The sequence below is a fragment of the Eretmochelys imbricata genome, chromosome 18 (genome assembly GCF_965152235.1).
Source record: "Eretmochelys imbricata isolate rEreImb1 chromosome 18, rEreImb1.hap1, whole genome shotgun sequence".
NCBI classification, from domain to species: domain Eukaryota; kingdom Metazoa; phylum Chordata; order Testudines; family Cheloniidae; genus Eretmochelys; species Eretmochelys imbricata.
In genome coordinates this window covers 17,010,590-17,038,445 of record NC_135589.1, presented here as the reverse complement: position 1 = coordinate 17,038,445, position 27,856 = coordinate 17,010,590, and the positions used below count along the sequence as shown (strand labels likewise).

At 53.4% G+C, this 27,856-nt stretch overlaps 1 protein-coding gene across 1 annotated transcript; it reads left to right on the top strand.

Annotated features, from left to right (window-relative positions):
• Positions 1-27,856, top strand: TMEM240 (transmembrane protein 240). The gene is made up of 4 exons (XM_077837616.1): positions 1-51; positions 279-385; positions 20,923-21,131; positions 27,708-27,856. Exons 1-4 carry the CDS (start codon positions 1-3, stop codon positions 27,854-27,856), a joined length of 516 nt encoding a protein of 171 aa, XP_077693742.1.

Here is a 27,856-nt window from a genome sequence, read left to right as displayed (position 1 = left end):
ATGAATGCAAACACCATGATTTTCATGATCCTGGGTGCCTCTATCGTTATGGTAAGAGATTTTGCTTATCACTTTATTTCCTTCCTCCCATCACATTAGCGTGTGTATCATTTATTTGGTGTGTGTGTGTGTGTCCGTCCCTCCCATTAAAAAAAAAAATTTAAAAAGCAGCATTTAATATTTTTATGACTGCTCCAATCTTTAGCAACCAAACTAGAGTCAATGTTTTATTCCATCATCTAGAGTTGACCAGATGCCTTGGTTATGGGCTCTTACAGGCAATAGCTTGCTTGATGGACATGAATGCGCTGTTGGACCGGTTTCACAATTACATCTTACCGCATTTAAGAGGAGAAGATCGAGTTTGCCACTGCAACTGTGGAAGGTAAGTCACCCGCATGATATTCCTTATCCTCCTCCCTCCCTCTACTCGTCTCATTGGAAAGGCACAGGCCAGGTTTAAGGAGCTCAGAGGGTGCAATCCCACCCGCACTGAGCATCCAGCAAGCAGCATGCAATGGATCACTGACTCCTAGGGTTTAGCATTTTGCATTCTGAATGTGCCTTGTGTGTATATCCACAGCAACCTTCTGCATGATCAGAATGAATTTTTTGGAGCAAGAGTTTGTTCTGAGCCTAGCATCCCCTTTTCCTTTTGTGTGTGTGTCAGCCCATGAAAAGTGAGTAACTTTTGCTTCAGCACTTGCCACGATTGTTCCATTGTCACCAGAGACCAGGGTACTTGTGTGTGTGTGTGTGTGTGCAATTTGGGGGGTGCTGTTTGTTCTGCTGTCGTTTCAAACAAATTGCCTCTGACTGCTTGCGAGACTCTCTGCTGAGGAGGGAATGATGCTCTCGAGGACAGGGTCACTTTGGGATCTTCGCTGCTGGTGTGTTTTAAATCTTTGACTTGCTTTGAATTCTTTGTGGCTTTTCTGTTTCTGAAGGTTATCTGGGTGCTTTTTGGGGCATAGTCAAGTTGTTGGTTGCAGCTGTTGTGTATTTGTTAACAAATCAAGACTGTAGGGTGGACTTTTCTTTAAGTAGCCTTTTTTCAATGTAAGATGATAACCGGCGAATAAATCCACTCTTTATGATTGTGTAACAATGAGGTTAATTCCCCCTCACCCCACTAAAGAAAGTAACATTTCTTAAATTGTACATAGCCACTGCATAGCTAGGCGTTGTGTAGCTTGCGAAAGGCTGCTCTGTAGACATGGAGATTGGTATGTCTAGATCTTTGGAAATGGATATCTGCTGTGGGACCATTTTAAATTATTTTTCCAAACTTCTGTCTGATCCTCTTTTGCACTGTGTTACGGGCTGGGATGGGGTGATGATTTTCTGCCCATGGGATCAAAAGAGTATGATCTGATGCCTGCCAAAGGCCACCTCAAGGAAGCCCTCCACCGGCCTACGTACTGATTTTAAGGTGTCCTTCACTCACCGCTTTGGGCTGCTGCTGTAATCCAGCTGCAAGCCATTCTCGGGGGACCACACACCTTCATTGTCCTTGGGGAAGACTTTAGCCCTTGAATGGGGTGGGGAGGGGGTTTAACCCAGGGAAACTCCTCTGGCCTTCCATCCTCTCCTTTCATGGCGTTATTCTACCAAGGGGGCCAGTATTGCTCCCCTCTCGTGGTCTCTCTTCAGTTCTCGCCCTTTCTGAGCCATCCTCTCCAGGGCAGCCAGACACTGGAGGAGCCCAGAGCAGGGGTGAATGCACTCCACTCCCAGTCTGAAAATGCTTCTGTGCATGACACCCCTGGCCACCCCTTGCCCAACGCGCAAGGCCTCGAGGGTTTCTCATGAGGCAGTGCATGGGCCTGGGGCTGCCGGATTTGAGGGCTATCTGAAAAGCGGATGGCTCAATGGCCTACTAATTGGGTTCACAACACCTCGATTCCATGGAAGCTCAGATGTGACCCCGGGTGGTTGATGCAGCCCATACGTGGAGTGCCATGTAGCTTTCCGCGCTGGGGCAGATGGTCGTTCAGGGTGACCTTAACATTCCCTTGGCAGTTGTCTTAAGAGGAGGAGTGTGCCTAGTCACTATGGCTAAAATATTTCCCAGCTCACCACAACTGGTGGGTGAAATGAAATATAGCTTGTGAAGTGCTTTGGGATCTTCTGGGATGAAAGAACAATGTAACATCTTCTTATTTCTGGCGTGTCCCTGCTGCCCAAATCTGATGGGTGTGCTCCTCTCCCCCGGAATTCTGCATGGCCCCAGCAGCACTATGTAATCAAACACACACATGCTCCAGTACCTCTCTTCCCAAACAGAGACACTGGTTAATTTCTTAGAAAGAACCTTTCTTAGAAAAGCATCTTCCCAGCCTCCTAGCACAGTCCCGGCCCTAGGAGAAAGGGGAGCAAAATTCTGGGAAATGTCACCAATTTCCTGTCCTATGAAGAAGTAATAGCTATTGTCAACACAAATCGCACCAGGCGCACACCAGTCCTGTTTGTTAGTGGGTTCTGGCTGTGTGTAATTGATGGGGGCCTTTGTATGTGCACTCTGGTTATCTATATGTAGGAGAGAATTCGAAAGGGCATCCCTGAACTGTGGGAGCCAATGTGAACTAGGGGACAGAGTAATGGACTGGAATCCTTCACCTCCAAGCTCCGCTGTTGATTCACCATGTGGCTTTGGCAAATTGCTTGGCTGCTCAGTGCTTTGGTTTCCCCCTCTGTGAAATGGGAGCAGGGTGGACCTGCCTTGTCAGATTCATCAGTTGATGAAGTGCTTTGAATGCATGTGGTCTGATCTGCAACTGGTGTCAATCGGAGAAGAGCCGTTGAAGCCAATGGAGCTGTGGTGATCTGCGCCAGCTGGGGATCTGGCCTGGGCTGTGCCATGTGAGTGATGCAAATGATTAATTAAAGGATTCTGCGTAAATGCTCTAGTATGAGCCAAATGGAATCCTTCTAAACTAAAAATCCTGTGGCTAGGGCTGTACTCCCAGGAACGTGAGTGACTGGCTAAGCAATGAAAAGGACAAGGGAGAAGGATGACATCTGAGTAAATTAGAGGCACATGCTAAGGGGAAAAAGTGCTGAGATAAATTTTGAGGGTTTTTTTTCTCACCGTCTCTCCAGCTTTGTCAATAGAGCTACAGTCTTGCCAGCTAATGAATCCAGGATTGTTTTTCCCTCTTCAATTTGGGGAGTCCGGTTGTATTATTTTCCCTGGGATGTGGAGTGAGTGAGAGCGCCTTCTCCACAGGACTGGCCTTGCATGCTCTCGGCTCCCAGTCTGCCTGGCCCCCTGGGCACATCCCAGAAACGGGAGGGGGCATCTTTCCCACAAGTAACAAGGATCTTCACTGATCTTGTGTCAAATAGGAGAGAATCAGGAGCGTCCCCTCCTCCACGAGGAGGTGGTTTGACAACGATGAATAATTGTTGAGCCTATGTGCGTCCATGGGTGGTTCCCTCCCCCGGCGCCTCCAATCCCAGGAGAAAACAGGGCAGATGATTACACAATTATGGGCCTATCCCCGAAGTTTATCATCCTGAGAAACACGTCTCAGTACAGCGGGGTCCTGCCTGCGTGCAAAGATGATATTGTGAAATCAAGTGTTTCCAGCAGCCCCTGTCTAAGCCACGCATGGCTAGTGCTGTCCAGCATCACCTGATGATGGTTCCTCATCCCAGCTCTAGGAGCCACCTTCCCGAGCAGAAGCAGGAAGCTGGGGAGACCAGATGACTAGGGGGCTGGTGAGTGGAGATGGTTCCTTCCACCTTTAGCTTACTTAGCTCAGGTTGGGAGTGACCGGAAACTGTCACCATACAATGGCCTCCTTGTGGCCAGTTCGGTGCCTAATGGGGAAGTAGGCTCACTTTGAACCCGCCACCCCCTCAGAAACTCTGTCAGTGCTGTCAGCCATGCCCAACACTACAGTGACTGGTGGGGGGTCCTTAGAGGCCAAGGACTGAATGGGCCATGGAGACCGAGCTCCCCACTGCTGCCTCGGGAGACCCTGCCAGGTCAGGACTGGGGGCCCTGGGTGATGCAGTGTGTGTGTGTGGGAAGCAGCGTGGTCAGCCCCATCCCTGTTCTGGGGCAAAGCCAAGGGCTAACGGGCTGCACCATTAATATGTGAGAGCACCCGGCCCCTTGGGGGGCTTGACAGAAGGCACAAAAAGACACTTGTTAGCCTTTTGCCAATCTGTATTCTCCGCTCAGACCTCACCTGTTGTGAGCTGAGGGGGGTGAAAGCGAGGCGAGCACGCAGTTAAAATGCTCCTTGGTCTGTCTGTTCTCTTTTCTTCAAGCCTCCCTAGGCAGGAAGTTGTGTGTGTTGGAAATGCAGCTGTGCTTTCTGCCGTTAGCCAGTCTGGACGCTCCATTCACAACTCCCTAGGCAGGAAGTTGCGTATGGCGGCATTTGCGGTCCTTAGTCTCTCTCCACCCTGTTCTCAAGCCCCCCACAGCAGTAAGCTATGAGCACAGACCCTGAATCCAGGGCTTCCTGGTTGTTGTCTGTCTCTGGCGTAGCAGTGGCAAGAAGCCCCACGAGCTGTTGCAGTGGGCACCCCCTGGCAGTGCAAGGCTCGTTAATGTCAATCATGCAAAGGTACAGAACTGGGAAGCATGTTCTGCCTTGATTGCCCGGCTCTGCGCAGGGTGCCTCTTGTGGGGCGTTGGCTGTTGGTTGGAATCCGTGGGGTTTTGATAAGTCCTCTGTAAACTCCACCTCCATCCTCAACCCCACAACTCCATGAAAGGTGGGACTGCAGGGGCTCTGTGCTCCAGAACAGCATCCCTTGGGGGCTGGGGGAGGAGGAAGGTTTAGCTTTTATGTTAACATTTTGCATCGTGTTTTGGTCACCTCTTCCCTGCTCCCTGAACATGCATGTACCTAGGCCCTTTTCATCCTTCCCTTCAAGACCCTTCCCCATCTCTGTTCATCCTGTCCTCCCTCGACCCCTCCTCATCCTCTTTTCCCCCTGCCCCCTTTGGGCTGGATCTGTTAAATCCTCTGCCCACAGAATTGCCCCGAGAGCTCGGTGCATGGCATTTGCAGCCCTCTCCTTCCTTCGCCCACCCACGGCTCCGCACCGCCTCTGCATGCTGCCCCGTACGGCGAGGGCAGCCACGTGCTTCCCGTGTGCAGAGCTGCCTCCTCCTCCCGCCCCTTCCCAAAAATCCTGCATCAGTGAACCCTTGCTATGCTGCTTCCCCCATGGCCAAGGTCTCTGCTCCTTCTCGGGCCTCAGCTGCTGGCCTGCGTAGCGTCCGCGTCGGAGTGAGCTCACGGACCCTGCCTTTCTTGCATGTTCTATTCGGCACCATGTTGTTTATGGTGCTGTACGAATAATAGTGGCCGTGATGGTTCCAGGGAATATCAGGCCTGGCCGGGCATGTCAGGGAATTGGAGCCAGGTTCGAGTGCGCGGCTCAGGGGTTACCCTCCATTTGCCTCTAACTTCCTACCGAGGTCAGGGTTCGAATGGTTGGTTTTTTTAAGGGGTCGTTAAGCAGTGCCATGCAACCACCACTAGAGGATGCCCAAGAGCAGCTCATGCTGCACGTTGTCCCTGGGACTAGTAGCCCCCCCGCAAGTTGTGTGTCAGCAGGATGGCAGGGGTGGCAGGCAGAAGGATGCTGAAGGAAAGCCCGTTAGCTGGTCCTATTGCCAGGGATGCGATAGCAGCTTCCTGACAGCGGGGTTATCACCTCGTATTCGCTGGGGCTCGCAGCCCGTCTGGGGTGTGTGTGTCTGAAGTGGGGGGCTGAGCCATCCTGCATGATTACAATAACCTTGCTTGCAAACTGTTGCGGGGACGGGGGTGGAATCTCAGGTACAATCTCCGGGGCCTGTCTACACTGATGGGCTGTGACCACGCTGGAAAGGATGGTGAGGGTCATTCTTCCAGCAGGATAGTGCTGGGGACCAGGCTCAAGTGGAGGGATGGCAAATGCAATTCGACCCCATTGTGCAGCGGAGAGAGGGAGCCATTCGGCTTGGGTGTTCAGAAGGGGTCGGGAGTGGGGGTGCAGAAGGGGAATAGATTTATAGCTTATATGGCCAGAAGGGACCATTGTGATCATCTGGTCTGCCTTCCTCCAGAGCACGTAGCATAGGGCTTCCCTGAATTCATTCCTCTTTGAATTTTGAATTCATCGCCCCTTGATTTTAGAAAGTGCTGGGATGGAGAATCTCCTACAGTTCTCGGGACCTCGTCTGAGTGATTAATCCCCCACTAACTAAGCACTTGCATGTTCTTTCCTGTCTGAATTTGTCCTTCTTCAACTTCCAGCCATTGGATCTTGTTAGACCTGTGTCTACTAAGTTGAAGAGCTCTCTGTTATCCAATAGCCGGTCCCTGCGTGGCTGCTTACAGACCGTACTCAAGTCACTCCTTAACCTTCTCTTTGATCATCTAACTGAGCTCCTGGAGCCTGTCACTATCAGGCAGGTTTTCTAATCCTTTAATCATTCTCATGGCTCTTCCCTGAACCCGCTCCAATGAACAACCTCCCTCTCGGATTGTGGGTGCCAGAACTGGACGCTACATTCCGGCCATGGTCGCACCAGTGCCAGATACAGTGGGGAAATTAAAAAATCACTCCCGGATGGTTCCCTTGTTCCTGCAGCGTTGCATCGGAGCAATGCACTTCATGGTGGGGAGCTGGCAGGATCCTCGGGTAACCAGCACAAACCCAGCTGGCTGCCAAGCGGGGCCATCACTCTGGGCACAGAATTCCGAGTGGGACGGGCTGTGTGTTGGAAGCAGTGGGGTCGAACCTGGGACCTCAGGATCTAAAGGCAAGACCCTGTGTGGCCTGAGTGAAAAGAGCCGGCTCTATGGACCAAGGGTGTTGTGGGTTGGTCAGTCTCTGTCGCCCTGCCACTACTAGAGGGGGACAGAGGGCCACCCCCCTTTAACCTCTGCACCTAGGGGCTTTGCCTGGCTGCACTGGGGTTTGCCCTGGGAGAGCCTTGACTGGCTGTAGCAATCCCCACAGCAGACACTGGGGAAAGAGCCCACTGGCTGTAAGTGCTGAGCTGGGCTGGTTGTCAGGTATGCACATGGTCTCTGCTGGCGGCACAGCAAGCGGATGGGGGAGCGGAAGTGGCGGGGATTTGGCTTTGCTTCATTTTGCACCCCTGGCAGGGTCATACTCCGTGTGTATCTTTGTCCCCCTCAAGTAGCTGATCCAGGTAAGATGCTTTTTCCCCACTATGCCCTGCTAAAGGAGTGAGTCCTGTAGCCCAAGCAGTAAAGGCTTGTGCTTTTAGCACCACAGGTTGCTGGTTCGAGCCCCGCTCTTGTACATGGCAGGCCTTGGAAAATATAGGGGTGGCTTTATTTCAAAATAGAATGAAAATGTCATTAATTGGGCTGCGAAAAATAGGAAGTGTTGAGACATCCCCCTGTCTCTTTAATATAAATCTCCAGGCCAGCCTAGCCTGAGCCCAGCTCTGAGCTTGTGCTTGGGTGGAGTGTCTCAGTGCTGCTATTGGCCCCCAAGGAGCTGGGGAACCCGTAGGATGTGGGTCGGGACAGCAATGGGAAATGTGCACGAGCCTGCCAGGCCCCCGAAGCAGAGCAGCCACTGTGCACACGGATCGCTCACCCCACAGGAGCAGCTAGACAGAGAGATGGAGCAGGGTGTTACTGTCAGGCCTGATTAATAATAATCGATAAGGCTGCAGGTTGCTATGAGAATTGCTGCCCTGGATGAAGTGGTGGGCACCCAAGGGTTAATGGCATGTGCCCGCTGTGCACTGGTTGGGTCAGGACAGAGGCGCATTGGCAGAGTGGTGGGGGTGGGGGGCTGGAGGACTAGGAGCAGGGGGTGGGGGTGGGTCAGGACCGAGGTGCACTGGCAGAGCGGTGAGGGGGTGCAGGACTAGGGGTGGGGGTGGGTCAGGACCGAGGTGCACCGGCAGAGCGGTGAGGGGGTGCAGGACTAGGGGTGGGGGTGGGTCAGGACCGAGGTGCACCGGCAGAGCGGTGAGGGGGTGCAGGACTAGGGGTGGGGGTGGGTCAGGACCGAGGTGCACCGGCAGAGCGGTGAGGGGGTGCAGGACTAGGGGTGGGGGTGGGTCAGGACCGAGGTGCACCGGCAGAGCGGTGAGGGGGTGCAGGACTAGGGGTGGGGGTGGGTCAGGACCGAGGTGCACCGGCAGAGCGGTGAGGGGGTGCAGGACTAGGGGTGGGGGTGGGTCAGGACCGAGGTGCACCGGCAGAGCGGTGAGGGGGTGCAGGACTAGGGGTGGGGGTGGGTCAGGACCGAGGTGCACCGGCAGAGCGGTGAGGGGGTGCAGGACTAGGGGTGGGGGTGGGTCAGGACCGAGGTGCACCGGCAGAGCGGTGAGGGGGTGCAGGACTAGGGGTGGGGGTGGGTCAGGACCGAGGTGCACCGGCAGAGCGGTGAGGGGGTGCAGGACTAGGGGTGGGGGTGGGTCAGGACCGAGGTGCACCGGCAGAGCGGTGAGGGGGTGCAGGACTAGGGGTGGGGGTGGGTCAGGACCGAGGTGCACCGGCAGAGTGGTGAGGGGGTGCAGGACTAGGGGAGGGGGTGGGTCAGGACCGAGGTGCACCGGCAGAGTGGTGAGGGGGTGCAGGACTAGGGGTGGGGGTGGGTCAGGACCGAGGTGCACCGGCAGAGTGGTGAGGGGGTGCAGGACTAGGGGTGGGGGTGGGTCAGGACCGAGGTGCACCGGCAGAGTGGTGAGGGGGTGCAGGACTAGGGGTGGGGGTGGGTCAGGACCGAGGTGCACCGGCAGAGTGGTGAGGGGGTGCAGGACTAGGGGTGGGGGTGGGTCAGGACCGAGGTGCACCGGCAGAGTGGTGAGGGGGTGCAGGACTAGGGGTGGGGGTGGGTCAGGACCGAGGTGCACCGGCAGAGCGGTGTGAGGTTCCCATACTGGACCAGCAGTGCCCCGACCAGTTGGGAGTTGGGGCAGCGGGGCTGTGGGGGAGGGGGCTGTTTGCACGGTGCCCGTTTGCCCGGCCTGCCTGCACAAAGCCTGGGAAGCGCAGCTGAGTGGGGAAGGGCTGGGCCCAGCCTCAGCCATCGCTCAGTCTGTTCGTATCTAGCCCTGCGGTGAATGGAGACATGGCAGCTGGAATAGCACGTTCTCCTGATAATGCCGAGTACAACTCAGTCGGGTGGAAGAAGCCAGATCCCCAGGGGAGGGTGGAGCCAGGTCCCCAGCTGCTGTCTCTGGATGGAAGCTTCGAGTCAGACTCTAAGTCTGGGATGATGGAAAGAGCCCTGGAAAGGGGATCCTGGGAGGGGGAGAAGGGAAGGGCTCTGTATCCCTGGCCCAGGGAAGCCCACGCCGGAGGAAGAGCTCAGCCTCCTGCACTAGTTAACGTGGTTGTGTCTCCATAGCCCTTGTGGGTGGAGGTGGAGCTGAGGGAGAGCCCTGGCTTCCAGCTCCCTGGACGCTGGGGAGGAGTTTCCAGAATCGGAACCTGGGTCCGCATTTCCCAGCTGGGGCCACGGTTCTTTAATGGGTTAAACCAACGCGCCCAGACGCCAGGGGTTTGAAATCTGGGATCTAACGTGGCTTGGACCTGTCTCTAGCCGGGTTGTGATGTTCAGGGGGCCTTTAATCCCCATGGCCCCATCCTGGTTGGGAGATACTGGCCCAGGGAGACCTCTCAGGTGGGGGGCCTGGAGCTTTGGATGACAATCAAGTAGCGAGAAGTGTAAGTCACCAGCACAGACATGGCAGCTGGACTCCAACCCGGATACACAGACAGCCTCTCTTAAGGGACTTGAATCCTGAGGCGTGGGCAGACCGAGGGCAGCCGTGCTGGGGAAATTCCTGGTATCCTAGACTGACACAGGGCGGCTTTCCCAGGAAGGGGGTAACTAGGCAGTGTCTGCGTTACGTTCAGTGCGTGGGCAGCAGGCAGGAGTGAGGTGACTGTTCTCTTCTTACCCTGGCAGCCAGTGGGTGGCTTGGCACCAGCCAAAGCTGCAATGGGATGCAACAGCGTTCTGCTGATGTCTAGTGCCCGAAGGGTTAATCTGAGGCTAGCAGGAGTGGGAGAAGGGGCTGATGTAAAGAGAATAGAGCCCTTCAGTGGGGAACCCGGCTCCAGGACACCCTCCCGCTGCACTTCCTGCTGTGGGGAGGGGAGCTGGGAGCTGCTGGATAGCCCTGGCCTGTGAGTGTGCGGCTCAGCTGGGCACCGCAGTGTGTGGGTTGGAGGGGCCGGGGGTCCCTTGCCGGGCTGGCTGCGGGGCCGTTGCTGTGCTCGGTGACGTGACTAGCTATGTGGAGAGCTGGCTTTGGACTGCCAGGGGCGGCGTGGTGTGGTGAGATGTCTGGGGACTCGGCGACATCCGGTATGTTTGGTACCGGTTGGGGGTGGGTGCTGGGACCGATCGGGGCTGCGAAGGAGAAGGGTTTGCGTCGCAGGCGGGAGATTTAGGTCAGTGTTTGTCATTGCAGGGACACGGGGGGTCAAGCTCCAGGTCCCTCTGTCAAGGTGGGTCTGTGTGGGTCACCCCCTGAAGGCAGGCTGAGTGCAGTGGCCCTGGAATGGGGTATTATATGCGGCCTGCCTTGTTAGAGGCTTTGGGGTCTGATAGTCCGGGCAGGGGAGACTGGGGGGTCAGGACTCCTGGGTTCAGTCTGCGATGCGGACTCTCTGTGGTTCGTTTTCCCCCTCTGCGTTGGGGATGAGCCTGGCCTGCTTCCCAGGGCTCAGACTCGGGGCAGAGTGCTGGGATGGCAACCCCGGGTGAGAGGCACAAGGCAGGTGGTACCTGCGACGCTGTCCCTCAGCACCTCCAGCTCCAGCTACCCCGCTAGCCCTCAGCCGGGCGATGCAGCACCGGTTGCCAGCCTGGGCCAGGCAGCAAACGAGCCAGGGCCTCAGGAGCAGGACCATCTCGTGGTGCCTGCGAGACAGGGCAGCGTATTGGTCATTGCCCGTCTATAGCGCCTGAGGCGGGGAAGGTCTCAAGGCCCGTTATGGACCAAAGGGCCAGTTTCTGCCTCCACATCCGGCAAGGGCGATTGCGCAGCATTCGGCCCCCGCGGGCCCCTCCTCGAAAGCTCGGCAGCTCCGAAGGGCTGAGCCTGAGAGGAAGGGCAGCTTTGTGACTAATGCACTGTGCTGGGACTCAGGAGATCAGCTCCCAGCCCGGCTACCTCCTCTCCGAGTGCCCTTGGGGCAGGCACGTCCTCTCTCTCCCTGCCTCCGTTGCCCACCTGCAAACGGGGGTGACAGCACTGCCTTGCTCCCTTGGGCCCCTCTCGGCCGGGAGCGCCGCGCCTTGAGCTACAGGGCTCTGGATTTCACCGTGCTGCTGAGCCTCTGTCCCCCGGGGCCTTGTGGAGCCGTTTACCCCGGGCCAAGTGGATGGGAAATGCCGCTGTTCTGGCTGGGCATGGCACCGCTGTGAATCGCTGTGAAAATCACCGCTGTGAAACCCAGGGGTGCGAGGCAGAGGCGTGCCGGGCCTGCTAGTTGCACACAGGGGGTGGGGGTGGCGGGAATCTGAGTGACTGGTCCAGAGTCGCACAGTAAGGCGTAGCGGAGACTGGTAGTGGGGACTCCTGTCCCGGTCCCCCAGCTGACCGTGCTTCCTCGGCAGGGCCCGGGGGCAGTTGTTTTTCAGCAGTTTGGCCGGCCCTGGAGGCTAACGGTGCAGATCTCCAGGGTGAGCCCTCCTGTGCCATGATGCTGCAGGGGGGTTTTGTTGCTGTCGCGGGCGTGTTTTCATGCCACAGGATTGAAAGCTGCCAACCAAAGCCCCAGAAGCTTCCTTCCGTCCTGCTGCAGCGCTGGAGTCGCACGGGCCAGGTTTGGGCATGGGGACGGCCCGTCACCGCCCTATCGCAGCCACTGCAGCCCGGAGGCGTGACGTCATTGCCACACAGGCCTCCAAAAGGATGGGGGAGCCGAGCCGAGCCGAGGCGTCAGACTGTGCTGACGTCCCTGCTGGGGAGGAGAATGAAAAGACACGGACTGTTTCACGGCCTTTAAATGAACAGATCAATATGGTTTTGCCGAAGTTCTCCCCTAGCTGCATGCAGCCAACCAAGCCAGCAGGTACGGGATTGAGAGGGAAGCCCAAGTAGACAAGGTCACCGGAAAGAACCTTTGAGCTTGTCTGCGCACCGACTCCTCGTGCAGCTTTGAGGAGAAATCACTAGCTGCTTTGGTGAAGCTCTCCTGGTTCAGGGTGTCACTCAAGCATCACTGTGCCCGTGTGTATCCGACACTGTCTTTTGGGGGGAATCCCAGCGTGCTTCGAAAATCAGTGACGACACGGGAGGATTGAGACAGGTTCAACCGCAAAGGTGTGGGGCTGGTTTTTAAGGTTGAATTTTTTTTTTTTTTAATTTTTGCCAATTTGGGTGCCTATATGAGAGCCAAGAGTGTTTGAAAACCTACCTTGTAAACCATTTCAGAATCACCGCCGCTGGCAATAATCTGACCTTTCGTTTCGATAGTACGCTCCATCCCTGCAGCAGTCTACAGCTCGACATGGAGGGGTTGTTCACCTACCACTGGAATGCAGCCACCTCGGGGGGGTAGGGGGGGTGGCAGCACTTTAACAGTTCACAGCAATCTACAAGAGTTGCTTCGGAAAGGTAACGGAGAAGCATCCTGCATCCAGTGGAAAGTGCAGGATGGATGGAGGCTGGCTGTAATTAGCTAAACTGGAATTTGTCCTGGATCTGTTGTGAAAACTGCTAATGGATCTTTAATGACCAGGAACTGGACCTTGATTTATTTTCCAAAGCTTTTTCAGTTCACCTTTTAAGAGATCTGGACAGGACCTCATGGTGTCTTTTTAAAGACCTGTTTGCTTTGCCAGGGTGGGGTCTTTTAAAGCATGGGGAAAAAAAGTGATGTTTAGTTTGTGGCCCAGAAAGTTTGGATATCGGCTCATCTGGAACAAATGACTCGTCTCCTAGACAGCACCTTATTGAAGAGACACGGCCCCGTAGCCAGGGGAAAGCAGGAGACATGGAGGCCTGTCTGACCTGGAGAGAGGTCACGAGAGCCACCTGTGAGCCAGCCTTTCTAATGAGTAGATGGGGCCGTCCCCTGGGCAAGTGAGCCACTCAACGGCCTCTGCTCGCCTTTCCTCGCCCCAGGTGTAAATTGGGAGGGGCGTGGGGCTCCCAGGCTGTGTGTGCTCCATGTGAACGGGGCGCTCTGCGCCCGGGGATGTTCCCTGTGGGGTGGGAATCACTTGCCAGGAGCCTGTGCTCTCTCACACATGCGCAGATGCTGGTGTTGGGAGGTGCTCTTGCCAAGGGAGGCATCTCGCAGCAGAAGGTTGGGAGGGGGGCCTGACTCCCTTATGTCTTCAGCCTGCCTACCCCCTGCTGTTGGTTCTTCTCCTGCTACGATCCCGCCCCTCAGCCTGAACCGTACACCCTCCAGCACTGCCATTTCCCCCCCGCTCTGAGTTTGGCCCCACCTGTGATTCACTCACCAAGCACCATTCTCTTGTTTGCCATGTCCAATGCCAGCTCCTTGCCCTGGTCCTTAAAGCTCCTGCCCTGCACCCACTGCGTGGAGAGTTTCCTTTTTAATGGCTGCGGGGCTGTACTAGCCACTGGGCCAGCAGCTAACTGACACCAGTCCCGGCTTTTTTGCTGCGGCCATGTCAGTGATGCCTGTAAGTGGCATGTGGAGCGACCGACATAGCCACTGCCACTGTACGGGATGTGGGGAAGGCGAGGCGCCTGCTTCGCAGCCCAAAAGCTTTGCCTTTGCGAGTGCTGAGAGAGTCCTTGGGCTGCCCTGCTCCGAAAGCACAGCCTCTGCTGAGCAAGCCCCCTTTCCTGGCTGCCCCTCGCCGAGCGGTGCCGAGCTGCTCCAGGGCACAGGGCACCCCCAGTGAGCCTGGAGTGGGCCTGGCCATATCCAACCCCTCTCAAGTCCCAGGTGAGTCTGGTCTGTGAAACTTTGGGGCAGCCCACAAGGGGGCTGGGTACCTGCAGCGTCTAAGAACTGGGTGACTTCAGATGCCACTCTTGGGAAAACTAGGCCATGCTGCAGGTCGGTGGCCGAACACAGGAGTCCTGGCTCCCAAGCCCCTTCTCTAGGCTGTAGAGGATGCTGCCCCATTCCTCGGGGGGGCCGTGCTGACTGGCTCCAAATACTAGTTCAATCCCCTTGTGCCGGAAAGGCCCCAGAGTGTGACGTTACACTCCATATGTTTGTCATGGAAATATGCTAATGAGTGTGAATATAGTGTAACTGGAATACGCGTTATGCAAAAGGTCTCTTGTAAGGTATCATTACAATGCTTATAATCTACTGAGTTTGGTCATCCTATTGTACGAATGTATCATTCTTGTAACTAAAACTAGGAATATGTAGCATAACTCTGAGGTCCTATTGTAATTATGGAAAGTGTGGGCCATTGATGGTGGCTTGGAATCTTGATGGCTCCCATTGACTAGGACAATTGGTTGTGAATGGCTCTGTTTACTTGCATACCTTCCTGGGTACATGCGGGCCAGCCTTGGAAGAATGGAGACTAGGGGTCTCACAGGCCATGTGACCATGTCATATGATACTGGAATCCATCTTAAACCTGGTGCTTTTCCATTTAGAAGGAGGGGTGGGAACCCAGAGAGAGACAAAGGATTCCCGCCTTGTGCCAAAGCTATAAAAGGGGGTGGAACAGAACAAAGGGCGGCCAGTCATGAGAAATCCCCGAGTTACCACCTCAGCTGGAACTAACAAGGACTATACCAGGGGAAAGGATTGGGCCCAGACTAGGAAGGAGTCTAGTCTGTGAAAGAAGCTTATTGGAACATTTGAGGATGAGATTTTACGTGTAAAGAGGTTCTTAATGTGTTAGGCTTAGACTTGCGTGTTTTATTTTGCTTGGTCACTTACTTTGTTCTGTCTGTTATTTCTTGGAACCACTTAAATCCTACTTTTTATACTTAATAAAATCACTTTTGTTTATTACTGAACCCAGAGTAAGTGATTAATACCTGGGAGAGCAAACAGCTGGGCATATCTCTCTCTCAGTGTTATAGACGGCGGACAATTTATGAGTTTACCCTGTATAAACTTTATTCAGAGTGAAACAGATTTATTTGGGGTTTGGATCCCATTGGGAGCTGGGTGTCTGGGTGCTGGAGACAGGAGTACTTACTGAGCAGTTTTTAGTTAAAGCCTGTAGCTTTGGGGGTGTGGTTCAGACCCTGAGTCTGGGTTGCAGCAGGCTAGCCTGTCTGGCTCAACAAGGCAGGGTTCTGGAGTCCCAAACTGGCAGGGAAAATGAGCTCAGAGGTAATCTCAGCACATCAGGTGACAGTCCCAAGGCAGTCTCTGTGAGTGAACCCATCACACAGAGGGAGTGTTAATCTGTCCCCAGGGGTGTTGGAGGGATGACCACTGGCTGCAGGTTTGCAGCACCAGCAGGTGGGAGCCAGACATGCGTCAAGAGCAGGGATTTGCCAAACTGAACCTCTCCCCAGAGCTCCGATGGGCTGTGTTATGCTGGGCGCCACCAAAGCTGTTCCTATTTGTGCTGGGGGCCTGATCAGCAGGGGCAGGAGAAGCTGTTATGCCCTCCACCCCCTGCGAGTGCAGAGGTGACTCTCCAGACTTACTTCGCATCTAGCACACGGTACCAGCCTGTGGTCACTGGGCCAGATTCAGATCTGCAGGGGACGTTCTCCAGCCCCCACCCCCTTGAGCCGTCTCGTCCCGTTCCTTTATAGAGCTCCCGTTTCGTTCAGCAGGGCCCCTGGACCTCTGTTCTATTAATAGCTCTCTGTGCTTACGTATCAATGTCTCGTGAATGATGCCGCCAGAGTCCCCGACAACTGAGGCTGGAATGGAAACTTCATCAGGTTCCCCACCCCCTACCAGGGTTCCAGCCAATTTGCAATAAAACCCCCAACCTGTGAATTAGCAGCGAGACTTGGCCCTTTGTGCCGGACAAAGGGAACATGATGGTATCTCTAGAACTGTTCCTGGCAAGGGTGCGTGCTGTGCAGCCCCACAACCCAGTGCGCGGCAGTAATCAATGTTATCTCCACGGCACACTGTTCCTCTGATAAACCTCCGGTGTTTTAAAAAACCTGTCTGAGTGTTAGCAATCACAATTCAAAGGCCAAGCGCTGGGGATTCAAGGTGTCCTGAATCGGCACTGCAGCTTGACTTTCTGGGTGCGCTGGTGCTGGATGGCTTGTCTTTCAGATGAGATGTACAACTGACGGCCCGGACACCTAGGATTTCTGGCACTTTAGAAGCTAGGTATTAATCCTGCTAAACTTCAAATCCAGGGTGCAATTTTGCCTCCTTCAATCCCCGCCCCTTATACTTTTCATTGGATCAACGCTTAGCATAGAGGATTCCTGATTCTGATTGGGACCCCCTAGGTGCTATTATATTACAAATAATTGTTGTGTGGTTTTGCTGAGTGCTGTTAAGCAATTGCTGCGTTCCACCCCAGAGGTGGCTGCATTTCAGTGGTGCATGAAGTGATTTCAGGAGGGCGGGGCGTGTGTGTAAGCTGTAAGGCATTTAGGATCCCTGCGGATGACTCTCCCAAGAGAAACATAACTGCTAGTGTTGTTGTAATCTATGGTTTAGATGCCTTTGAGGATTCCCTATCAACAGGTACAGTGGAGGCTCCTCTGAGTTTGCACTCTCAGAACTTGGTGAAATCTCATTTTTGGCTGAAACAGAAGAAGAAGAACTGAAAATGCAAATAGAGGGGAAAGTGCTCAGTACTGCCTCCTGCAGGTAGAGTTCCTTCCAATGGCTGCACAAGAGAATTCTTGCTGGTCAAGTGGTGTTGAGGTTTGGAGTGAGTCTCAGTGAGTGCAGGGTGCACTGGGCATCTCGCCTCTCCCATACCAGAGGGGACGTGAAAGAGGCAGCTGCTTGCCTTCCCTCTGAGTAACCGTGCTGGGGAGAATGCAGGCTCTGACCTAGGCTAGGTGGCTCTCAGGTGGCAAAGGAAATGCCTGCTTTGGAGCAGCTTGTGGGAGGCTGTCAGCTGTTCTCACCTGCAAATTTATTTCTAAGCTAAGTACAGGTGTACTTGCCCCAGCTGCATGTGAACACGTGTGTGTCCCTTGAAGCCCTGAATGCCTGTTTCCACCAGAAACAAAATCCCAAGTCCAGGCTCTGGTGGCTATTGATGATCTGGTGGCTCTTTCCTTGAGTAGGCTGTCTCTGTGATGTCTTGGGGGCAGAGGAAGGCAGGCTCCACCCCAGAGGTAGCTGCATTTTCAATGGGCCTCTGTGTACCAAGGGGAATCCTGCTTCCGTTGAAGTCTAAAGACACAAGTTCCTATAGAGCCTCTGACCTTATTCCCGACTGCTGGGGGTACAACGGCAAGGCAGTAGGCACAGAACCCCCCAGAGTTTTTCTCTGGGGGGGGAAGGAAGGATATAAAGCTGAGCTCAGTGCTCCATGAGCTAATCCAGCCCCTGCCACGGGTATAGTGACCCCAGGGCCCAACAGCCATTAGTCTTATGTTTGCCCAGAAAGGAGCCTCCTTGACGAGGGAGACCCCCGACCCGTCACACTTCCTCACTCCCCAGCGTTGGCAGCCTTTGGGGGTTGCCCTTGTGCCCAGCGAGGGAGATTCCCGCGCTGCGTTGGTGGGGCTGGAATGAAAAGCTGAGGAAAAAGATGCTTGCAAGCCGGACATGTAAGCCGGGCCTGTTGCTTGGAAGGCACGGTCACCTTGAGAGTTCCTGCTAGCTGGGGCGGCCTCTTTCCCCGGCTGCGTCTGGGCCCCCTCTCAGCACCAGGGAGTCCTTGAAAGGAGGTGGCAGCTTTGATCAGCGGCGTGGGGGGGTAACCGGACTGCTCATTGCCTCTCACCCCGAGAAGAGCTCAGGAGCTGCTCCCTGGGGTCGGACCTGGGAACAGACGGGCCCCCGGCGGTACCCCTGCTCTGTGGGGCCCTGGCGCCGTTCCCCGGGGGCTGCTGGCGGGTTGGCCCCCCGTTCAGCGATTGCTGAGCTGACGGCTGTTTTCAGAAGGTTCCTCTGAGACGCGGTTTGTTTGTGTAAATATTTGGACGTTTCTCAGGCGTGATTATGCAGCAGCCTGCTCTCCTCATGCATATTCAGAGGCCTCCAGCGACTGATTTCCCCCAGGGATATTGGCTCGAGGCTGGGGTGACGGGCCCCGAGGGAGGGCAGTGGGTCTGATGCTGGTGGGGGTGGGTCGAGGAGCAGGTGTCTGTGCCCCTGCATCCCTGCTCCGCTGCTGTGCCCTGCGCTGGCAGCCCTGGCTGGGCGGCAGTGACCAGGATTCTGCAGTGGTCGGCTGCAGGCTGCTGCGACGCTGATGGGCACTTGGTGGTGGTTACCAAGCACTCTTCCCAGCCACTGACTGGCTTTGCGGGGCTCCCTGGCTGCCAGCAGCAGCGACAGCCCATGCCAGAGCAGTCCCCTCCCTGGGAGGAAATTGAGCAACATTGGGGGAATCTAGAGCTCCCCAGGCCCCCTGTCTGCATGTCTCTTGTCTTCCCATAGCTCATCCCTGGCTGCCCTGCTGCTTCTTCTCTCCAGTCCCTGCCCCAGTTTCCTGGATGTAACTCTCCTGAGCCTCTGGGCTCCTTAGTCTTTCAGCAAGTTCATGTTCTAGTCTTTCTCTCATGGGGCCAGGCTGTAGCATATGGGGATCCCACCGCACACACCAACCAAACCCAAGCATCCTGTGCTTGCTCTGGAGCAGCAGAGAGAGCCAGGAATGGGGGAGCCCCTCATGGGGTAGGGCAGGAGGAGGGGATGCGGGCAAGTGGAGCCTCAAGGCAGGTAGAGCACTCTGTGGCTTGGAGAGCACAATTCTGGAAGGTGCTGCTGCCTGGGGTTGGGGGTGGGGTGGATCTGGGGGCCTGGAGCCTGTGATAACTCCCAGCCCTCGCTCGAGGGAGAGGCACTGTGCTTCCTGTCTCACCGGCTCTGATACAGAAGCATCCCTGCTGGCTCTGCTGCCTGGGCTCTTGTTGGCTGGAGCCTGGGCCAGTCCCCTTGGCTGTGGGGGTCTGGAGGCTCTGGCTGGAGCCTTCTGCTCAGCTGAGTGGGGACTTGGCGCTATTGCCATCTGATGGGTTGGCATGGGGTGAGATGAGTGTGCTGGGTCTCGGGCCAGCTTCCAGGGCTCCATGTCCCAGAAAACAGCTCTCCAGCTGGAGCCAACCGGCCTGTGGGCAACCTCTGTACAGATGGGCTGTTGGGATGAGGTGTCTTGAGAGGTCCCACATTTCACGGCCTGGGCAGGTTGGGAGACTATGAAAAGTTTTTCCGTGCTGCGCTGCAGGAAGTGGCTTAGCTAGACTCTGAGCCTTCGCCATGGGCCAGTGCTGGGGCAGGGTGCTCCCGGCTGGCCAGTTCTAGGCTGGTGTGACAATCTGAGAACTCTTTCTATTCTGTTTGACGCTGGGTGTATCTGTCAGACTGCACGCTCCATTTTCAGTGTGGGGCTTGTCTGCCTTCTCTGGTGTCGTTTTACCTCCATGTTGGACTAAAAGCCCAAGGGGTAGTGACATAGCACTAACAGCAGAGAGTCGTTAAACTGTCATGGTCCTCTGTTCACATGGAAGCCTGCTTGGAGAAAGAATTGGCTACCCTACCACCCAGAAGAACCAGTCTGCCCAGGTGTGCCGGTAGCTAAGCAATGGGTCACCTGGTGGGGGAGCTTCGATCACCTGATGAGGCTGATCCGGGTGGGGGGCGGTGCCACCTGATAACGGGACCTGGAAATTATTAAAGAAAGGGTTTCTCACTGGCCCTTTGAGAGAGAAAATTGTGCCCAGGAAGAGTGCCAGAGAGGCCAGCGAAAGAAACCGTGCTGGAGTCTGCCCAGACCAACTGGTGCTTAAGAGCATGCTGGTACAGCGTGGTGGGACCCAAACCCTCTTGAGTGTCCATCAGGGGAAGAGAGACACGGTGGGTGAGGGAATATCTTTTATTGACTCTCTGCTGGTGAGAAAGACAAGATTTCAAGCTACCCAGGGCTGTGACAACTGGTCCAAGAACTGTCAGATCTGTGTCCCTGCAAGAGGAGGTCTAGTGCTTTAACTGTACAGGGGTGTGTGTGTGTGTGTGTGTGTGTGTGTGGATAAGGCCCAAGTGTTCAAAAATTACAAATCAGACTCCAAACACAAATCGTGAGATTGGCTTAAAAATCATGAGATTAAAAAAAACAACCACCCTCCAACAACAACCCAGTAAAAATTCTAGAGTCTTTTTTTCTTTGCCTTCAAGTGTCCTGAGCCTCTAGGATGGACTCAGGTCACGTTTTCAAGTTTTCCCTGGAGCCACAGTGGCTAGCAACGTACTTTTTAAAAAATACCTGAAAGCTGAGATTCTCCCATAATGGTTTGACTCAGAACAGGGCCTCTAAGGAAACCACCAAATTTTGTGAGCTTTGCAATAAAATCATTTGCATCGCCTAGGATTTTCTATCGCACCCATCAGCATGATGTTTTTACCGTGGTGGTGTGTTTGTGCATTCAGCACTACATGAATAAACTGCACTGAAGTTAGTGTGGACAGGGTCAACATGGCATAATAAGGTGCATCTCTACTGCCAGGAATAAAGGTGCATTGGTTGCCCGTTTAGCCTATTATAAGGATTTCCATCTTCCAAAACTGACTACTCAATTTCACGCCAACCTAATGAGAGAGTTAGGGAAACTGAGGCATGTGGGTGGGGGAGTGACTTGCCCAGGAGCCGTTCAGTCTCAGAATGGGAACGTGAGTTCCTGATTCCCTGTGCTCACGCTACTGGACCCCCTTCCCTAAAATCCTGCCTCCGGTGACATTAAAAATAAACGCTGTGAAAACACTTCTGTTCCCTCTAGAGCGGCAAACAAAAAGCACTTGACTTGCCCCCTGCACCATAGGGGCTGATGAATGGAGCTTGTTTTCTACTGTCATCTGCTGATGCTTCTCCCTTTTATGTTCCCCCCTGCAACAGGCATCATGTACATTACGTTATTCCATACGACGGGGATCAATCGGTGGTGGATTCCTCGGAGAATTACTTTGTGACTGACAATGTAACCAAGCAGGAGATTGATCTGATGCTGGGACTTTTGCTGGGCTTTTGTATAAGCTGGTTTCTGGTGTGGATGGATGGAGTTCTCCATTATGCTGTGCGAGCCTGGAGAACGAGCCGACGGTATGGTAAGTGCCTCCCTGCCAGCTCCCCACCCCTGCTGGAGTCTTTTGGCTCATCAAAGGAAGTTTGAATTGTTGTTGTTCGGGGCTTGCAGGGTTTTAATATTCTTTTCAGAGGGTTTGTATGTTTTTGACTAATTTGTCAGAGGCTTGTTTGGCTGAATTTCAGCTCTCTGCATTAAAAAGTGAACTTTACCTGTAAATATTTACATGAAAATCCATGGTACCATGAGGGGGGATTTGCTGGAAATTGATATTTACTCGTGAAGACAAGATTGAGCAAAGAAGTGTTTGCTGGAGAATGAAATGTATATGGAAAGTCCTATTGTTTGCATGTGTAAATTTGTTGTATGCAGTGTTATAGCCATGTGGGTCACAGGATCTCAGAGATTCAAGGTGGGGGATGTAATATCTTTTATTGGACCAACTTCTGTTGGTGAGAGAGACAAGCTTTTGAGCTTACACTGAGCTTTTCCTGTCTCTTTCACCAACAGAAGTCGGTCCAATAAAAGATATCCCCTCCCCCACCTTGGCTGGGTAAATTTGTGGCATTCTGGGAATTGGATAGAAAGATGAAACGTGTGTAAACATTTCTGTGTATATATTTACAGCGAGGCATCAACTTGCAGTGGCAAGTTGATGTTGGCAGCAGGGGGAAATTAAATGTCCATGTATACTGGTGGTGATGCGATGAAATTCTCTCTCACACATCCCTCCTCTGGTCTTGATCAGCATTGTTCCAGATGTGGTCATTTGTGCTGTGCATGCTGGGGAATCTCCACTTGGCAATGGCAGCAGTCAGGAGGGACTGGATGGGCTGAGAGCAGGAGCAATAGGAACATAGGAGTTACCACACTGCATCAAACCTGTGGCCTATCAAATCCAGCAACCTGGCAGCGGCCAGCCACAGATGTGTAGAGGGAAGGTTCAAGACACTCTTTCTCTAGTCCCATGGTTTCCCAGCACAGGCTTTCCCTGGTATTGTGACTGGAAAAGAAACCGAGAAAACAGCATTACAATAACAAAAGGCGACTTATTTCAGAGTGGTAGCCGTGTTAGTCTGTATCACCAAAAACAGTGAGGAGTCCTTGTGGCACCTTAGAAACCAACAAATTTATTTGGGCATAAGCTTTCGTGGGCTAGAACCCACTTCATCAGATGCATGGAGTGGAAAATACAGTAGCAGGTATAAATACGACTTGAAATCCTATCGTCTAATCAGTGTCTGTGTAAATTACACTCTCTAAATGCCAGTTGAGGTCTGTTAAATTACAATTTGCTTTTTTTAAAAGAAAGCTTTATGTGCAAACCTATAAAAAAATTCTAATTAGGGAAACTGTCTGCCTCTTTCTAAAAACTTCCATCAGAATGATATTAATTTCTCATTAGAGCTTCCAAATCCCCAGCAACCTGCCCAAGCAATTTCTGAATTGGGCTGTCTCTTAAGACTTCTGTGCTGTCTGTTCTGAAGTGGACTCATTTTCAGAGGGGTCCTGCAAGATCTAAGGTATACAGCTAATGATGGGGCCGTACCGCTGCCCTCTAGCCATCCCACCCGCGGCCATCATATCGTCAGATCTCATGAGCTAAGCAGGGCTGAGACAGGTTAGCATGTGGATGGGAGGAGAGAGAGAGAGACAGCTGGAGCATCACAGTCTTTGAGAGCTGATTTCTTTAGTTATGTGTTGGGTTGAAGTATAAATAACTGGGTGGAATCTTTAACTCCTTGTAAACAGGGTCTTCATAGACAACTGTTAGTAACTTAAAGGGGGAAAGGGCCCATCTATCTCTTTGATCTAGCCAGTTTTTCTTTCATTCCTTCTTTTTGCTTTTCTGTGTACACATGCCCTATAAACTTTAGAGGGGGTTAAGTAGCCAGTGATTCATTAGGGCAGTAAATTGCACTGTCTACTCCTCTAGGCCTCCCAGGCCAGAGAAGTGATGTTCAGGAGAAAATAGGACCCCGCTGGGAAAAATAAATACCTTCCCTTCAAACCGCCCATCACTAGAGGCAGTGACGCGGAGCTGGGATGCAGCAGGGGAGCCAGCCCATGGTGTCCAGCTAGGGTGACCAGAGGTCCCGATTTCATAGGGACAGTCCCGATATTTGGGGCTTTTTCTTATATAGGCTCCTATTACCCCCCCGGCCCTGTCCCGATTTTTCACACTTGCTGTCTGGTCACCCTGCGTCCAGCGCTTTGGGCACTCCTGGGTAAAAGCTGCAGAGGGGGCCCCAGCAGTTTGTCACTTGGCCGGATGTGCAGAGTGCAGCTGTAATGCTGGCAATAGGGAGGGCAGCTCTTGAATGCAAAGGTAGCCTGTGCTCCATTGTGGGGGAGGGTGAGCGCCCCCCACAGGGCGTCTGGTGAATCAGCATTTGTGCACGCTCCCAGGCTTAGCTCTGTGTGTTGGTGTGGATTTGTGCACGGGTATATTCTTGTGTCTCTGTGCAGCCGGGCGTGTGTGCCTGGGGTTCGGTACGAGTGCGGGTGTGTCTAGGCATGTCCACGTGAGCACACACGCAAGTGGTCGTGGGTTGTGAGTGAGCTTGGGGTGGCCGTGTGTGTTTGGGAGCGTGCGTGTGCGTGCATACAGGCAGACAGCTGTTTGTACGCGGGCGCGTTTCCATGTGAACCTGCCTGGCCTGTTTCAGGGGTGCTTTGTGCGGGGGCAGCTGGGGAGCTCACCGGCCTGGCTGTCCCACTGAGCTTGAGCTGAGTGAGGTCAGCTACTCTGGAAAGTGCTCGGGGACCAAAGCAGAGCCAAAACCCAACAACAAAAGAATGACACCCCCGCAGCAAAGAGGAGCCCTCCAAGCTTCTGGGAGCAGAATAACAGCTCCCCTGGCAAAGGCTTGGGGAAGAAGGCAGGAGCCCTGCTCAGTGGATTGCCCCCCTGAACAAACTGCACATGGCTCGTCTCCAAGAACGCACCCCTTTAGTCTGGGGTGTCCCACTGGAAGTGACTTGGCTTGGGGCCTCCTGTAATCTGGCCCTGACGCCTTGCAGGGAGTCAGGCAAAGCTGCGACCTGCCCCAGTGCAGCCGATCCCTGGCTTCCAGCAGGGCAGAGAGTCTCCCCTGGGAGTTTGCAGGGGTGCAGCTAGATGGGACTCACAAAGCCCCAGAAGGGCTTAGAATAAAACCTGGGATGGATTCTCTGAGCCAGATCCATCACTGTTCATCAGCTGAGGGGGCTGGTGGGGATCCTCGCACAGCAGCAGCCCCACTTCCATGGCCCCAGGGGGTGCTGTGTAAGGATTCTGAAAAGTCACCCCACTTCCCTCTGGGCTGCCCAGGCCCCATCCGCTCTGCCTTCATCGGCCCATCCTGGAATCCCCCTGCGCCCAGAGGGGGGGTACTAGGGGGTACTAGCAAGGGAAGGAGTTGACCTCTGCCCTGCACTCCTTTGTGCTAGCATAGGGGATGCAAAAGGGCAGCGTTGAATTGGGCCCTGTGGGGGCAGCTTGTCCTTCGGCTGTTCCAGAGTCCTCACTGGGAACCGGGAAGGGCTGTGTCCAGAGTGTGTCACGTCTCGGCCAGGCAGTGCATGCGTTTGTCTCAGTTTATCCTACCTTGGAACAGCATCTCTGACTCTGAGCATTCAACAGAAAAATCACAAGTCAGGCCCCTGCAGTCATGAGATTTTCTAAAACATCTACCTGAGATTTCTGAGCCTTTAGGGGTCCCGTTTTCAAGCTCTTTTCTGTAACCAGGGAAGTGAAAAACTTCCCCTTTCAAACAAAAGGAAAGAGAGCTGAGATTGTCACCTGACTCCAGCCGCTGGGGCTTTAAGAAAATTACCAAATAGCATGAGACTCAGCAACACCTAAGGCTGCACACGTCGGGTGGACAGTGTTTTTAGTCCTACCTGCCTTTTTCTGTTGGGAGCTCAGTCGAATGGAGTGTGGAGAGGGGCAGTTCTCTCTCTGTTCACTTTGCTCTCCTGGGAGGTTACAGACGAAGTTGGTTCTTCAGAGAAAGGCAGGCTGCCTTTCATAGCTGGCACCTTCACTGGGAACCCCGCATGGGGACTGGCTCCACTTGGAATAATGAAGCAGCTCCATTGCTGAGAATTCTTAGCCATTGCTGGACTGGGGTTCTGTCACTGGCATGCCGGGGGTTACAGAAAAATGGCCCAATAAAAGCAAACTAAAAATGAAATAAAGTGGCTGTAGCAGAGCAGGAAATGAAATGAACCCCGTGTTTGCTGCTGCAAGGACACACTGAGGTCTGAACATCTCCAGCTGCTGTTGTGTGGTGCTTTCCGGCTTCACCGCATTTTGCCAACTGATTAGTCCACTCGTGAGCCAAGAGTAATTATTACCATGAGCCGCATTTTACAGAGGGGAAACTGGGGCACAAAGCAACTAAATGACCTGCCCAAAGAGGGGGAGAGGCTGAGATTAGAACTGTTGTATTAATTTAGATGCAATGTATGGCCCCTTAAGTGTGAAAGGTGTTAACAGGACCCTGTTGCCATCCAGCATCAACAGCTTTGAACGAGGGTCAGTGTTTGCTGTACAGAGTCCTCAGCCCGCTTAGTACCATGGCATACCCACCACTTAAAAGCCTTGTATTAAAGGTCCAGAATAAGAAGGAAACTGAGTTAAAGCCTTTGAAATGTAAAGCATCATGTTCGGCTTTCGTTTTAATAGCATTCCGGGTTCCCTTTGCGGTTAGCTGGAGAGCATTTTTAGAAGGAAAAGACCTCCTGTCTGGCAGCCTGTGAGCTGGTTTCCGAGATGGTGCGATCTGTCCTTTTTAGGGAAAAGATGAGTTTGCTGAGATGGGCTGGAGCTGGTTTTGGTTAAAGACCAATCCTATTTCCTAGAACCATGCCTCCCCGTCTTTCCAGACGACCATACCCCTCTCAGGAGTCTGATTTGTCCTGGGTACCCCCAAGTTTCACCTCACTTCATAACTACTTGCTTACAAAATCAGAGCTAGAAATGCAAAAGTGGCACAGCCTCGCTGTTACTGAAAAATGGTTCACTTTCTCATTTTCACCATAGAATGACAAAATACAGCGATTGGAATATAAATATTGTACTTCCATTTCAGTGTATAGGTTACAGAGCACTATGAACAAGTCCTTGTCTGTAGGAAATTTTAGTCTGTACTGACTTCACTACTGCTTTTTATGGAGCCTGTTGTAAAACTAGGCAAATACCTAGGTGAGTTGATGTACCCCCTGGAAGACCTCTGTGTATCCCCAGCCGTACGTGTATGTACACACACACCCACACCCACACCCACACACACACACACACACACACACACAATTCTGCTCCTGGCTTTCAAATTTCATTTAAAAGAAAAAAGGTCTAGCTTTACAATTGTGAAGAAAACACGTCCTAAGGGTAAATTGTTTGTGGGTTGTCTTCCTGAGTTTGCAAACTGCCTGAAATTGCTGCTTTGAAAAGTATAAACTATCCCATTCCTCTCAACGGCTTTGACTCTGAACCCTACAGCTGATAGTTTAAATGTCAAGAGAGTTCAACTATTTCACTGATGAGTGATTTTAGCAGAACTCTTCAGCTAATAGTCCATCTCCCACACTCCATGACTGCCTTTCACGCTGCCCCAAAGAAGGAAGTCAATATCAAAATGAATACAGGGGCCACAGTGCTGATTGCATCCTTTAATACCTTAAAGACCCACTGCTGCAGAATTTTTCATTGTGGCCGCAGGGACCTTGCTCCAGAACGTAGGACCAGCATGGTATGGGGTCCTCCGAGCAGTGCAGGCTCCTTGCTTTAAAACAATGCTTCTTGTTTTGTTTATATAGTCCCTGCTATCCATGGATCTGAGAGCACTTGTGGACAAATCTTTCCCCCCACCGTACCCAAAGAGGGTACAGGGTTTGGGGAGACTCCTGAGGGGTTACACATGTGACATGGGGGGGCTCAGGAGAGCAGGGCAGAGGTGGGCTGGGACTGCCCCACTGGAGATCGCCAGTGCTCACCTGTGATACACCTTTACTCCCTCTTGTAAAAAGAAAAGGAGGACTTGTGGCACCTTAGAGACTAACCAGTTTATTTGAGCATAAGCTTTCGTGAGCTATAGCTCACATCATCGAAAGCTTATGCTCAAATAAATTGGTTAGTCTCTAAGGTGCCACAAGTGCTCCTTTTCTTTTTGCCAATACAGACTTACACGGCTGTTACTCTGAAACTCCCTCTTGTGATACAAGTCGCTAATACTAGCCTCAGCTTTCAGATGGAGAAACTGAGGCATGGGGAGAGAGGACGCGACTTGCTGCCAGGCCACACAATGGGTCAGATGCTGAGTCGGGACTAGAACTCAAGGGCCAGCTTCTCTTATCCCTAAATACACTCCCCTGCTTTCTGATGTGCTGTCCCCTAGTTACGCAGCATGTCTCACACACTGGTGCCATCTTGGCCAACATGCTGGGGGGCCTGACCCCGAGACCTCCCGAACTAAAAGCATCATCTGCTGTCACCTGAGCCAAAGCTCTCCTGCTAAGGCTGTCACTGGCTCCGGGGATGTCCCGCCCTGACCAATGGCTTACGGCCCGTTCAGCCACTAACCGCTTCTTTCTCTTTTCTTTCCCCTGCCAGACAATTCTTGGTCTTGGATTCCGAAATTTTGTAACTTGAAGGAGTTCAGGAAACGTCACCACAGGCAGCACGAGGAGGCCACCGGGAACATGGTGCATATCAAGCAGAAGCTGTACCACAACGGACATCCCAGCCCCCGACACCTCTGA

Coding starts and splice junctions, on each gene's coding strand:
- TMEM240 (XM_077837616.1), top strand. CDS start 1: ATGAATGCAAACACCATGATTTTCATGATCCTGGGTGCCTCTATCGTT. Junction 52..278: donor TGGGTGCCTCTATCGTTATG/GTAAGAGATTTT, acceptor GGGCTCTTACAG/GCAATAGCTTGCTTGATGGA. Junction 21,132..27,707: donor GAGAACGAGCCGACGGTATG/GTAAGTGCCTCC, acceptor TTCCCCTGCCAG/ACAATTCTTGGTCTTGGATT.